General features: G+C 43.5%; 1 protein-coding gene and 1 pseudogene across 1 annotated transcript in view; one reads left to right on the top strand and one right to left on the bottom strand.

Annotated features, from left to right (window-relative positions):
• The window catches only part of DYDC1 (DPY30 domain containing 1), a 39866-nt gene extending 39255 nt beyond the window's left edge, over nucleotides 1-611 (top strand). Inside the window, exon 6 of the mRNA XM_036265531.1 lies at nucleotides 524-611. Coding sequence (XP_036121424.1) covers nucleotides 524-541 — 18 coding nt within the window. The 3' untranslated portion in view covers nucleotides 542-611. The remainder of the gene's footprint in view (nucleotides 1-523) is intronic.
• Nucleotides 612-5615: 5004 nt separating this feature from the next.
• LOC118632577 lies at nucleotides 5616-6556 on the bottom strand (annotated as a pseudogene).
• Between the last annotated feature and the right edge of the window lie 8856 nt (nucleotides 6557-15412).

Here is a 15412-nt window from a genome sequence, read left to right as displayed (position 1 = left end):
GGGCACATGCCTAGGTTGCAGGCTCGATCCCCAGTGGGGGCCATGCAGGAGGCAGTCGATCAATGTTTCTCTTTCACATCGATGTTTTTGTCTCTCTCTCGCTTCCTGTCTCTCTAAAAAAACTCAATAAAGCCCTGGCCGGTTTGGCTCAGCGGTTAGAACGTCAGCCTGCGGTCCACAGAGACCAGGGTTCGGTTCCCGCTAAAGGCATGTACCTTGGCTGCAGTTTGTCCCCGGCCCTGGTTGGGTCGTGTGGGTGGTGGCCACTTGATGTGTCCCTTTCAACATCGATGTTTCTCTCTCTTCCTCTCTCTCCTTCCCGCTCTATCTGAGTAAAAAATGGAAAAATGTCCTCGGGTGAGGATAAAAAAATTAAAAAAAATAAGAAAATTCAATAAAAACTTATTACAATAAATAAATAAATAAAATTATATCTATTTTGTTTGATATAAGTATTACTAACCCAGCTTTTTTGTTTGTTTTCATTTTTATGAAATATCTTTTTTCATCCCTTTACTTTCAGTCTCTGTGTGTCTTTTAATCTGAAGTGACTCTCCTGTGGACAACATATATATGGGTCTCTATGTCTTTGAGTGAAGCATTTAATCCATTTACATTTAAAGTTATTGATAGGTATGTATTTATAGCCAATTTATTATAGATGCTTATGTTCATCTTTTTTTTTTCTTTATTCTTCTTCAAACCATGGGATCCATGGTTTGTGGCTGCCTTTGTTGGTCCTGGGTATACATGGAAGAGGTCGAGCTGTGTACCAAGGCTGGCTTCCACAAGAGGAAGTCTGGGGCTGTTCAGCAAATGGCCCAAGAAGAACCTTTAACATTTCTTGTGATACTAATTTGTTGCTGATGACCTCCTTTAGCTTTTTCTTGTCGGGGAAACTCTTTCTTTCTCTTCCTAATTGATTTATTGATTTTAATTTATTTTATAGAGAAAGAGGAAGGAGGAGAGAGAGACCGCGGGGTGGGGGTGGGGGAGAGATTGAGATTGATTTGTTGTTCACTGATTTATGCATTCAGTGACTGATTTTTGTGTGTGCCCTGACTAGGGATCAAACCTGCAACCTTGGCATTTTGGGATGGTGCTTTAACCAACTGAGCTACCATACCAAGGCTCTCCTTCAATCTTAAATAATAGCCCTGGTGAGTAGCATAGTCTTGGTTGTAAGTCCTTGCTTTTTATCACTATGAATAGTTTGTGCCAGTTCCTTCTTGTTTCATATTTTCTGTTGAGAAATCATGTGATATTCTTATGGAAGGTCCCTCCCTTGTAGGTAACTATTTTTCTCTTGCTGCTTATAAGATCTCTCTTTGTCTTTAAACTTCGGCATTTTCATGATGATAAAGAGGGTTCTTCTTGTTTGGGATTGTCTGTGCTTCCTGAACTTGTGTGTCTTTTTTCTTCATCAGGTTAAGAAAGTTTTCAGTCATTATTTCTTCAAGGTTTTTAATTCCTTGGTCTCTCTCTTTTCCATTGGCTACCCCTTGATATGGATGTTGCTATGCTTGATATTATCTTGGGGGTCCCTTACACTATCCTTATTTTCTTAAATTCTTTTTCCTTTTTGCTGTTTTATTTAGGTGTTTACTGCTACCTTGTTTTCTAAATTGCTGATATGCTCCTTTGCTTCATCTAATCTGCTGTTGATTTCTTCTAGTGTATTCTTCATTTCAGAAATTGTATTCTTCATTTCTGTCTGGTTCTTTTGTATGGTTTCTATGTACCTTTTTATGCCTACTATCTCTTTGTTTGCATTCTCACTGAGTTCATCTGTTCTTCTCCTAAGTTTCTTGAGTATCCTTATAACCATTGTTTTGAACTCTATATCTGGTAGATTGCCTGACTCTATTTCATTTTGGTCTTTTTCTAGCGATTTCCCCTTTTCTTTCACTTGGGGCATGTTTCTTTGTCTCTTAATTTTGTCTGCCCCTCTGTATTTTTTTTCTGTGTATTAGTTAGGTTGCTGTGTCTCCCAATCTTCATAGGGTGGCCTTACGCAGTGGTGTCCTGGGGCTCAGTGGTGCAGTCTTTCTGCTCCCCTGAGCTAGGTGCTCCAGGAAGGTCTCTTATGAGGATTATGTGAACCCTCCTGTTGTGGTTAAGTCTTGATTGCTGTTGGCTCATTTGTGGGTGGGGTTGACCCTTAGGCTGGCTGAGTGTGAGGATTGACTCCAACCACAGTGTATGAGCTTCTGTGCATGGACTGACCCCACAAAGTGGAATTCACCCCTGTAGGGTCTGGTGCCTGCCAAGTTCTCCCTTTGGCTGTGCCACTTATTGAGGTATTGGGGTCATGGTCTGATGTGGTCTGAAGCTAGCCACTGGGTGTGTTGGTTCAGGGGCCTTTTGGGAGGGACTCTGGGGCAGGCCAATGTCAGACACTGCCTGTGACTGTCCCTAGGCTACCTATTAGAAGCTAAAATGTGATCCATGGTTTGTGGCTGCCTTTGTTGGTCCTGGGTATACATGGGAGAGGTCGAGCTGTGTACCAAGGCTGGCTTCCACCAGGAACAAGTTTGGGGCTGTTCAGCAAATGGCCCAAGGCACCCCAAGATTTGCCTCTGTCTACTGACTGCCTGTTAAGCTCTGCCACTGAAAGAGCCTCTGGCACTGCATCAGGTTCTCAGTGAGTCAGCAGGTAGGAGTGAGTGTTGTTCACCAAGTTGATACTGATTCACCCTCAGTGCCAGTACCAGGTCTGAGGCCATTCTGTAAAAGTCTCAGAGCATACCAAGGCCAGCTGTCACCTGCCTGGGGCCTGTTTGACTGTTGTGGTGTGGCAGGATCTCAGGGAGTCATCAGGGTGAGGCCAGTAGAATTCATCAGTCTAAAACAGATGGAGATGTGATTGTGTGGAAGGAGGGCTCTGCACAGGAGCAGTGATGCCAGTCAGGGCTCATGGGGGGGGGGGCCCTCACCTTAGAGCCAAACAACTTAGTCTCTCTCTGTGTGTCTCTGGCACCCCCTGAATTTGTCTGGATTTCCTCATGACTTTGTTAAGAAAGATCAAATGTGAGCCCAGGCTGGCTGCAGCCAGCAGATCCCTCTGCGGGGTGCAAATTTGGCAGGGTAGGACCTCAGGGAGTCAGAAGGATGGGACTAGTACATCTCCCCTTGCAGATGTTGTAAGGGGGCATCATCAGTCTGGTGTCCAAGGGAAAATTAGCCCTCTCCCTAAAACTACTTCGCTCAGTCTCTCCATGTGCATCTGCGACACCCCCTGAGTCTGCCCTTACCTTCTTGAGAGCCCTTCAAGAAAGACTGGAGTGCAGGACTAGGCTAGCGGAAGCTAGCTGATTCCTCCACAGGATGAGAGCTTGGCAGGGTGCAGCCACAGGTAGGCAGGAGAGTGGGCCTAATTCATCTTCCCAGGCTAATGCCTTATAGAGAGGAGCTCTTGACCTAGGAAAGATGGCTCCTGTAGGTGATATGAGAAGAGATTCAGCACAGAGAAATGGGCGGCTGTCCCTTAAGCCCTCTCTCTGAGCCCACACAACCCCGTCTCTCCAAGTATGATTCCAGTCTTCTCTGAGTTGCCATCCCTCTGCTGGGTAAAGCATGCAAGCAAGATTTTGTGTGTTGGCCCTTTAAGAAGGTACCTGCATTTCTAGCAGTCTCCCATCTCACCCTGGCAGATGAAACCCCTGCTGATGTTCACAGCAGATGTTATGTAGGTTTCTTTTCCCATCACTGGGGCTCTGGCCTGGGAGCCCAGCATGGAATTGAGACCCCCTTGCTCCTCATGGGGGACCTTTGCAGCTGAGTTACCCCTCAGGATTCTCTACCACCACACGTGTGCAGAGCCAGCCCTTCCCACATTTCCACTCTTCCCACCAGTCTCAACGTGGCTCCTTCTGTAAATCTTTGGTTATAAGACTTCTGTTCAACTAGTCCTCAGTTGGTTATTTAGGCTGCTTGTTGTATAATTTTGTTGTAATTCCGATTTGTTCCTGGGAGGAAGTGAGTGTAATTTTTACATACTCTGCCACCTTTTTGTGTCTCCTCCACTTAGGAATCCTCTCTCAAACCCCTAAATGAGTCCATGATACAGGCATTCCTAAAACTGAAACACTTCTGACCAAATTTTGTTTATTTTTGGAATAAAAGCTTGGATGGGAGGGTCAGTTTGTCCAAAATTACCAAAATAATTCTGTTTTGCTTTTTCTTTTCAATTTTAGTTTCTATTTCATTAAAAATATTTAGACCCCTAAAAACACTATTTATTGTTATCAAAATATTTTCTAGGTAAGTAAAGAAAAGACATAATATCAAGAGAAAACTAGAGCCAGATTACTTCATGACTATAACTTTCTTTCTCTACAAATTTTGCTTCTAAAATGTTCTGACTCCCTGTTTAGTTGTTTGGGATAGGGATTTGTTTGGTAAAGAAACTGTATTCTGGGAAGGAGGCGACTTGACTTCTGTCTCTGCCATAGCTTTTGTGAAACTTTATTGTGAAACCTTAGGTCAAGGATTGGTCCCATTATGTAAAGTGTGGGCTGAGTGCATATGGTTCTCTGTCAATCTGTACACTTCCTGGATTTCCCACCTGTATTGTTTTTATGTTGAGTTTGACTTAGAGGAAGGACATGATATTTTACACACACACACACACACACACACACACACACAATGAGGTCAGTTGAGATAACCTTCAGTTTTTATTTTTTATTTATTTTTTAAAATTATACAGATTTATTTCAATTTAAATTTTCACAGATTAAAAGATTGGTTTTTTGTTTGTTTGTTTGTTTTTTATCCTCACCCGAGGACACTTTTCCATTTTTTGTACAGATAGAGTGGGAGGGAGACAGAGGAAGGGAGAGAGAGAGAAACATCGATGTGAAGGGACACATCGAGTGGCTGCCACCCGCACGACCAACCAGGGCCGGGGACAAACTGTAACCGAGGTACGCGCCCTTAGCGGGAACCGAACCCGGGTCTCTCCAGACCGCAGGCCGATGCTCTAACCGCTGAGCCAAACCGGCCAGGGCTAAAAGATTGTTTTTTATTAGAGCTGATGTAGATACAGTCTGCAGTGATGATTTCTTAAGAAAAAGATCATACTCATCATTCATACTCATTCAGATTTCGGGTGCGAAGGGAGCCTCTTCCTGCAGACCAAGCAGGTGCAGACGGTCCCCCAGTCAGCAGCCGCGTCCAGATGATGAGGCGAGCAGACACATGACACTAGAGCTCAGAAGGCAGGTGAGGCTCCAGGCTGCAGGAGCGGACCTTCTCACGAGGTGAGAGGCAGGCAGCTCCTCACAGCACCTCCCGGACAAGCCAACGGCCTGGGCCCTCCGTGCAGCCCGGAGCCCAGCACCCTCGGAGGAAGGGTTTCCCCTCCATGAGTGAATCAGCTCGGCAATGCTTTATGAAAGTGACGAGGTTCAAAAGAAATGTTCGCTCCAAGGCACTGAGGGTGTAAAGCTTTTTGGAAAATCCACAGAAAGGAACAGACTGGAAAAGGAATTCATTCTCCATCGAGGACTGTGCTGCGTGGGAGTGCGTCTGACCCAAGAGCGTCCCTTCGGCCCATGGGCAGCTGCTGGTGCGGGCTTGCAGGGCCTTCCCGCAGCTACAGGACCTGCACATCACTTGTACTTGTAATACCCTTCTCCAGTCTTCCTGCCAAGCTTATTCTCTGCAACCATCTTGTCCAAGGACGGGCTGAACTGAAACAGGGGGTTCTGTGTATCCATCTCATGCCACCCATCCATGATGAACTTAACAGTATCCAGCCCAACGTAATCGAGAAGCTCAAATGGGCCCATGGGGTACCCAGCTCCCAGCTTCATAGCAACGTCGATGTCTTCCTTGGAAGCGTCACCTCGTTCCTACAGCTGGACTGTTTCCATGACGTATGGCACAAGCAGACGGTTCACAATAAACCCAGGTGTGTCCTTGCAAGTAACAGGATGCTTTCCCAGGGTTTTGCTGAAGTCTATGAGAGATTCAAATGTCTTCTGGCTGGTCATTGGTGTTTTAATGACCTTCACGAGCTTCATCATGGGCACTGGATTGAAGAAGTGGAGTCCGGTGAAGTGGTCCTCTCTGGTGGTGGCATCGGCTATGCTCGTGATCTGCAAAGAGGAAGTATTGCTGGCAAGGATTGTGTGTTCTGGGCATACTTATCCAGCCTCTTGAAGAGCTCGTTCTTCACCTTCAGGTTCTCCACGATGGCCTCCAGCACCAGGTCCGTGCTGTGGACTATGGATGCTGTGTCCGTGCTGGTCGATGTGCTGCTCAAGGTCTTCTCCACATATTCACCACCTGCCTTGGGGTTTTCTGCAAACTTCTTGGCTATTTTCTTAAGGCTTTCCTCAATTCCCTTTTTGGATTTTGCCAGGATGTCCTCTGCTTGGTCCACCAACACTACTGTGCAGCCAGTTGCGGCAGCAACCTGGGCAATACCGGCGCCCATCAGCCCGCTGCTGATGACCGCCACGTGCTTGACGATGATTTTCTTTGCCGAGGCTGAGGCCCTGGACGAAGAGGACACGGAGCGCACAAACTGCCTGGTCATGAAAGCCATGGTGCAGAGGTGAAGGGCAGTGGCATTGACGGCGTGTAGATCCAACGAAGACTGCAACCTTCAGTTTTTAAGATAAAACTGACTGCTGCTGACTGGCTGTGGACATTATGCTTTTATTTTAAAATGGAAGTCATGTGTGTACATGTGGTCTTTAGAGATGCTGACAGATGTCTGCATCCTGGCTGTCTTAGTGAAGAAGTTTAGAGTTGAGAGGTGATGGCTAATTCCTTGAAACCATGTACATTTAACATTCATATTGATGGCTATGAATGGATAGGTTTGAATCAGTATTTTTTTTTGTGCTTTAAAAATATTAAAAATTAAGAACTTCTAGTCAGGATGGCAGAGTAGGTGAATGCTGTGCTTACCTCCTCCTGTGATTACAACAGATTTGCAACTAAATTATGGAACATCTGCCCTTGAGAACCACCTGAAACCTCGCTGAACAGAACTCCTATAACTAAGGATATAAAGAAGAAGCCACATCAATACTGATAGGAGGAATGGAGACATGAAACAGGCTGGTCCCACACCCATATGTGGTGCTGAGGAATCGGTAGAGCCATCTCGGCTGCAGAGTTCTTCACTGAGGAGCCCTTCAGCCTGGAGTACCGGTGCTAGGAAGAGGAGTCCATGCCAGCTGGCTGTGAAGACCAGTGGGAACAAAGTCTGGTGAGGCAGAGGGCAGCTGGAATCCCAGGCAGCCTCTTAAACTAAGGGCCCACATGCAGAGTCACTCAGTCATAACAATTGCCCTAAGCTCCAGAGAAGGGAGCGCAGCTTGAGGAGAGAACAAAGAGACATATGGGGAGGAACTGAATTGTCTGGCTGCAGGGTGAGGACTGGAGGGGCAGCTCTCTCCAGTGCCTGTGGATGCCATTGTTTCTTTGTTGAGCTCTCCATCCTTTCAGCCTGCTGGTGCAGGTGGGCACCAAGTCTGAATCTCCATTAATCTGGCTAATACCACTCTCATGCTACCCTGGTGATTCTCTGAGATCCCCCAGCCCCAGTCATGTGCCCAGCCAGAACCTATTTTGAAGGCTAACCCACACAAGGGACCAGTTTGGGCCCTTGCAATGGGCTTTTCTAAAATCTCTCAAAGGTCCACAAACACGCAAAAGCAGCAGCTGGCCTTGGCATGCCCTGCATCTCCTGCTAAGCAGCCCCAAGCCTGGCACTAGTGGCAGCTGGCCTTGTTCACAGTTTACCACTCCCAGGTGCCTCCAAGCCCAATACCATGATCAACTAACTGAAGATCATTTTGTAGCTCCTACCAAGTGGCCCTAGGCTGGACATAGGCAGCAGCTGACTTAGAACACCTCTCAAGAGGCCCCAGAAACAACACACCCAGTGGCTAGCTTCAAACCACACCAGAGCACCACCCAGTTAGTACCACAAATGATACATCCAAAGAGTAGACATAGCAAGCTCCTGAGCCCCACTAAAACAAATCCTGCTCCATGGGGTCAGCCCCCACATGACATCTTGTCTGCTGAAGTCATGGCCAGGCCTCACAGCCAGTCAGCCTGAGGGTCAGTCCCACCCACTGATGTACCAATAGCAATCAAGACTCAGCCACAGCAGGAGAAGTACACACAACCCACACAAGAGACACCTCTGGAGCACCTGGCTCAGGTGATCAGGGAGCCACTGGGCCCCATAGGACACCTACTATATAAGGTCACTCTGCCAAGATTGGGAGACACAGCATATCTACCTAATACATAGAAACAAACATAAAGAGGAAGTGAAAATAAGGAAACAAAGAAACATATTCCAAATGAAAAAATAAGACAAAAAGAACTAAACAAAATGGAGACAAGCAATCTATGAGATACAGAGTTCAGAATACTGGTTATAAGGATGCTCAATGAACTTAGGGGAAGAATATATTATCTCAGTGAGAACTTTAATTAAGAGATAGAGAAGATAAAATGAAGATAGAAAACAAACAAAAAAAACCAGTCAGAAATGAAGACTACATTGGAGGGAATCAATACATTAGATGAAGCTAGTACAAAGGTTAAAAGGCAAAAGTAGGATGATCATGTGTAATTACAAAGGTAAGTTAGGGATATACACTAACACAAATAATGACATAAACATATGTAGAGGGGGTGAGTAAAAATGGTAGTGATTATAGAATGTGTTCAAACTTAAGCAACCATCAGCTTAAAATAGCCTGCTGTAAACATAGGTTGGTATACATGAAGCACATGGTAACCACAAACCAAAAATATACAGAAATATATGTGAAATAAAGAGAAAGGACATGTATACCAATGGACTGTTACTCAGCCATAAAAAAAGAAGTCTTACCATTTACACCAACATGGATGGACCTAGAAGGAATTGTGCTAAGTGAAATAGGTTAGGCAGAGAAAGACAAATACCATGATTTCACTTATATGTGGAGCCTAAAAAAATAATAATAATAAATGAACAAGAAAGACAAACCCATAGATAGAGAATAATCTAATGATTATTAGATGGGAGGGGGTTGGGGGGCTGGATGAAAAGATGAAGGGATAAGGAAGTACAAATTGGCAGTTACAAAATAGTTATGGGGATGTAAAGTACAACTTAGGGAATATAGTCAATAATATTGTAATAACTATAGGTAGGTCCAGTACTTATTGGGAAGATCACCGTGTGCTGTATACTTGAAAATAATATTGTATTATTTTGAATATTGAATGTCAACTGTAATTGAAAAATTTTTTAATTTAAAAAATATTAAAAGTCATTCTAGAGCAGCAATTATTAGCTGAGTAGAAAATTTAAGAGTAGCACTCAATTTGTGATTCCCTGTCTAAAACAGTTGGGCTTATGTAATCCTCCTCCTCTCTTCCCTCCACCAAGGTTACCCTTTGTTGGGAAATCAACTAGCCAATCATATGCTGCTTTTCTATTCCACCCAACTTCCTGATTTTTCCTCTGAAATTACTGGCTAGTTTTAAACACACCCATGTTGGCTCCATTTTTACTTCAGTTGGATAATTTACCTTAGTGAGTGTGTTTGCTTATGTAAAATGAGAACTATTTATTTAGTGATAACCACAGCCTTCAGAATATTGCTTATTTAATATAGAATCACATATTTATTTTTAAAATCCTTGTAGAAATTGCTTTACTGATCAGGGCATGGAATTGTTTTCATATTTTATATCTAAAAAACATTTCCTTTAAACTTTTTGGATGCGTATTTAATATACCTTGACCTGTCGAGCAAGATGTTTACGTGGAAGAAGGCCTGGAGCAGCACGTGTGTGGAAGGCAACACTAATACTTGCAGGGTAGGAAACTTGAATAGGTCACTGAGCACCCGCTTCTCCCCAGAGTGCCAGCACTCACTCACCTCTCGGTGGTGCTTAACACATCCTGGGAACACACAGCGTTTGTGTTTGTTGTTATTAGTCTACTCTGGCGTTCTGTGTATTCACCCAGGCCAGAAACTCGAAAGTCATCCCTGAATGCTCCTACTTCTTTACATCCTACATCCAGTGAAGTAACAAATTCCACTTCTCCTTTTTGACTATGCTGTGTAATCTCCCTGCCTCCAGGGTATCTCTCCTAGGTCAGTGTCCACACAACAGTAGCAGCTGCTAGACAGACGGCTTCTGTAAATGTCTACATCTGATCATACGCCCCATGAACATCTTTTGCCTAAAACCCTTTCTTGGCTTCTCTTGCCATCAGGAAAAAGTCTAAAGTCTTTATAGGACCCATGGAGCCCTTCATGATCTGGCCTCTGCCACCACCTCCAGTTTTCTCTCTTGCCGTCCCCAGCCCACTCTCCACACCCCAGATTCACTGAACCACTTGCAATGTCATGAAGGTTTCCTGCTCTCTCTGTCTTGTGAGCCTCAGTTAATGTTCTTACCGCTTGGAACATTTTCTCCCTGTGTCACCTGGTGTACCTGTGTTTGTCCTTATTGTGGAGGGCCTACCCTGTTCCAGGCATATAGCAGGTGTTTAGTTCATGTTCTGAGAATGAGTGAATGGACAATGGAGGAGGGTGGTGCGTGCATCCCTGTGCAGCTGGAGCGGAGCCTGTCCCAGTCATTTTGCCCATCTACCCTTCTGTCTGCACAGCCGCCACTGAGACAGCCCCCCATAAGGCACATTGCTTCCTATCCGTATCTTGTCCCCGGCACAGATCTGGCTTGCAGAGAAACCAACAGCTAACCTGGTCCTCTGCTGTAAGATTAGACTCAGATCATTGTTCCTGCTGGGGCTACATGGCTGGGCCTCGTGGTGTCAATTTGCTGTATGTGGTTCCAGAGCTGCCTTTTGTTCCTCTTGGGAAACCCTGCCCCTTGACTGTCAAATTGCCAGATTGTATGGTCTCCAGCGTAGGCCTTTAACTTCTCAAAGATTTTTCCTTCTATAACAAAGACTCAAGGAGATAATTTTTCATTTTGAAAGTAGTGACTTACCTGTTACAGGTCCACTCCAGCTGCACAGGGATCCATGTATCCACCCATCCATTCATCCTTCCATTCTCATGTTCTACTCATTCAGTCCCTAAACATGAATTGTCAGGAATAGGCTAGGCCCTCCACAATAAGACACGGGCATGCTTATAATTCAAAATTTTTAATTTTGAAATATGTGACATCTCCCTTCTATGATTTAACAGCCCCTTGGTGGTGTTTCATTTTCCACTGCACAGTAAGCTCCTTGATGACAAGAATCCTGTTGGGTTTTTTGTGGGTTTTGTTTTTTTTGTTTTTTTGCCATTTGTATCTCCAGAGACAGTACCTGGAACATAGTAGGTGCTCAGTAAATAATTCAGTGAGTGAAGTGAATGACTACATGAATGAATCAGCTGGGGTAAATATTTAGTTTAAACTTTTAAAAAATTTTAGAACGGCTTTAGGCTTACCTATTACAAAGGTGGTACACAAAGTTTCTGTGTACTCTGAACCCAGTTTCCCTACTAGTAGCATCTTACATTAGTATAGCACAACATTAGGGGGTCTCTTCTCTTTGTGATCTTCTCTCTGTTTCCCCACTCTGGGCCTCCCCTTTTTGGTCCTCTGTCCAGACAGTTGGGTTTCAGTGACCCCACTCTGCTGTGTACTTCCCACAACTGTGCCTGTCTCTGAGGCCAAGTGGCAGAAGACACAGTGAAAGAAAAACCAACAGGGATTTTGGCTCCACTTTCCTCTGGTCACAGCTTCTCCAATTAGAAAGTTTCCTCTTCTTCAGAATTTAAAGTGCCTGCAGGGCCCCACTGGGGCTTGAGAAAATGGAAAAAAGAGAAAGAAATAGAGGATTTCCCTCCATTCCCTCATAGTGTTAGGAATCCCTTTCCTGCTCCTGAGTCAGAATAAGAAGGTCAGCACTCACTCACCTCTTTGGGTGCCTGTGGTTTTCTCTGTGTGCACCTGGTGAAAATTGGGGTTTTCTCTGTGTGCACCTGGTCCCCACGTCCAAGTTCTGTGCTGCCTTGGGTCCAGGCCAGGGAATACAGGAGGAAAAAACTGGGAATCTCATTGCTTTTTCAGTAGTATTTTGAATTCTGGTCTTCTCCCATTTGCTACTCTTTACTTTTCAGAGTCCTCAAAGAGCTACTCCATGCATTCTCTCCAGATTTTTAGCTGCATTCAATGGGAGAGACAGGGTGGACTGTGCTTATTTGCTTATTCTGTCTCGCCTGGAACTGGAACTCTATATGTTAAATTAACTTTCACATTTTTATCTAAGTAATATCTACAGGGGGCTTTACCTATATAGTCAAATGGATATATTTTGTTCAAGGGAAAATACACCAACATATTAATTTTGCTTATCAATCTATGAATAGCAGGAACAGAGTATATTACTTTTCTTTTATGTTATTTCTAAATTTTTTTCACAGTCACCATAAATTATACCAGAATAAAATCTAATAAATATTCTTTATAAAAAGAATCCTAACACAATTGAATATTATGATTAGAAGTTCATAGCACTGTTTAATGTGAAACATTTTGCTTTTATTTCTATGTGAGAAACCAGCCTAAGAAAACCCAGAGATTTGGGGGATGTTGTCTTACTTTCCAGTTTTGGAAGGTTGCCCTTGGCTCTGGAAGCCAATTCACTTGGACTGGAAGACTGTCCAGAACCATGAATCCTTACCTGTGCCCACCCTCACTGTCTCTTTTCTGCCTCACCGACAGTAAGTCCGGCCTAGAGCTAGTGCTGTGGCTACAACATCATATGAAGCACAGCACCATTTATCAAGTGGTCCTCAGCCTCCTTAGCCCCTTAGACCTTTATGGAACTAGACAATTTTTTAAAATAGCTTTGATTTGGACTTTACATGAAAATTGTTTAATCATAATCCTGTTACATTATAAACACTGTTCATTGGTTCTTATATGACTCAGTTTTGTCTATCTAATCTATAATAATAATGTAATTAATAAGCACTCATTATGGAATAATGGTGGCAAAATGTATAATCACCAAGAACATAAGTTGACTCTTTTGGTGGGGATGGTGGTGACAGTTTATTTTTTATTATTTAATTTAAAATTTTCAACTACAGTCAACATATAGTATTATATTAGATTTGTGGGTGTACAACATAGTGATTAGACACCCTTTACCCACCTCCCATCTGGTAACCATCAGTTTGTTCTCTGTATCTCTGTACCGCAGGCCGACACTCCAACCGCTGAGCCAAACCGGCCAGGGCTGTTCTCTGTATCTGAGTTTGTTTATTTTTGTATTTTAGATTCCACATATAAGTGAAATCATATGGTATTTGTCTTTCTCTATCTGGCTTATTTCACTTAGCATAATGGTCTGTCCATACTGTTGCAAATGGCAAGATTTCATTCTTTTTTATGGCCAAGTAATATTTCATTGTATGTGTGTACCATTCCTTTATCCATTCCTCTATCAGTGGACATTTAGGTTGCTTCCATATTTGGGCTATTGCAAATGATGATGCAATGAACATAGGGGAGCACATATCTTTTTGAATTAGTATTCTAGATTTTTTCAGATATTATTTTTGTTTGTTGCCTTTGCCCAAATCGACATATCCAAAAAATATTGCTAAGAGCAATGTCAGAGGTTGTACTGCCTATGTTTTTCTCTAGGAGGTTTATGGTTTCAGGTCTTACATTTAAGATTTTAATCCATTTTTAATTTATTTGTGTATATGGTATAAGAAGGTAGTCTAGTTTCATTTTTTTTCCTTTCTTTAAAATCTTTATTGTTGAATGTATTACAGATATTCTTCATTTTCCCCCCATTGACCCCCTTCTCCCTCCTCCTGTCCCGCTTCTGCCTTTTCCCACACTATTGTCTGTGTCCATTGGTTATGCATATAAGTTCTTTGGTTTATTTCTTCCCACCCCCCAAACCCTTCTCTTTGAGGTTTGTCAGTCTAGCAACCAATTTGTACTTCTTAATCCCTTCACCTTTTCCACCTATTCCCTCAACCCCCCTCCCATCCGGCAACCAACAAAATGTCTCTGTATCTATGAGAATGTTCCTGTTCTGCCTGTTCATTTTGTTTGTAGATTCCATTGTCGATAGATATGTATTCATTGCCATTTTGTTTGTTCATATATTTTATCTTTTTCTTCAAAAAGACCCTTCAACATTTCACATAATAATGGTTTGGTCGTGATGAACTCCTTTAACTTTTTTTTGTCTGGGAAACTATATGGCCATCGATTCTAAATGACAGCTTTGCTGGATAGAGTAATCTTGGTTGTAGGTTGTTGCTTTTCATTACTCTGAATATTTCTTGCCACTCCCTTCTGGCCTACAAAGTTTCTTTTGAGAAATCAGCTGACAGCCTTATGGGAACTCCCCTGTAGGTAACTAGCTGCCTTTTTCTTGCTGCTTTTAAGATTCTTTGTCTTGAACCTTTTGCATTTTGATGATGATGTGTCTTGGTGTGGGCCTCTTGGGGTTCATCTTGTTTGGGACTCTCTGTGCTTCCTGGACTTGTCTCTTTCCTTCACCAAGTTAGGAAAGTTTTCTGCCATTATTGTTTCAAACAGGTTTTCGATTTCTTGTTCTCTGTCTTCTCCTTCTGGCACCCCCAAGATGCGAATGTTGGCACGCTTGAAGTGTCCCAGAGGCTCCTTACACTATCCTCATTTTTTTGAATTCTTTTTGCTGTTCCGATTGGGTGTTTTTTGCTTCCTTATATTCCAAATCGATGGTTTGCTTCTTGGCTTTACGTACTCTACTATTGAATCTGTGTAACTTATCCTTTATTTCAGTTAGTGCCTCCTTCATTTCTGACTGGTCCTTTTTTATGTTCTTGAGGCCCTCACTAAGTTTGCTGAAGTTCTCACTAAGTTCATTGAGCATCCTTATAAGTAGTATTTTGAACTCAGAATCTGTTAGGTTGCTTATCTACATTTTGCTTAGTTCTTTTCCTGGAGATTTTTTTCTGTACTTTCATCTGGGACCTGTTTCTTTGTCTCATTTTGACTGCCTCCCTGTGTTTGTTTCTATGTATTACTTATTGAGAGGTATGGGGCTAGCTGAGACCAGATGCTGCTTGTTTGAAAGAATTTAGGAAAACCTGAAGCAGGATCCAAGACAGATCAATCCTATGGTTAAGCAAGTGGCAACAGCTTGGGTGGGCCTGAAATTTGGGTGGGGTGGGGCCTCAGGGAATCACCAGAGTGGGGCAACCAGTGTGAGCCAGGTTGCTGGAGTCCCAGATATGGCAGCCGTCTGCCATCCCAGGGAAGGGCTCACCAAAGGAACAAAGGCCTCTGACAGCACGTTTGTCCCATAGAAAGTCCCCTCTCCAGCCCTCGCTCCAATGCCAAACAGCTCAGTTCTTCCTGTATGTCTTTGGCGCCCCTCGATCTGCCTCCCCTCCAAGCT

This window comes from Molossus molossus, unplaced genomic scaffold, assembly GCF_014108415.1.
Source record: "Molossus molossus isolate mMolMol1 unplaced genomic scaffold, mMolMol1.p scaffold_m16_p_17, whole genome shotgun sequence".
NCBI classification, from domain to species: domain Eukaryota; kingdom Metazoa; phylum Chordata; class Mammalia; order Chiroptera; family Molossidae; genus Molossus; species Molossus molossus.
The sequence above is the reverse complement of the archived record's forward strand: the minus strand, read 5'-3'. Positions and strand labels throughout refer to the sequence as shown.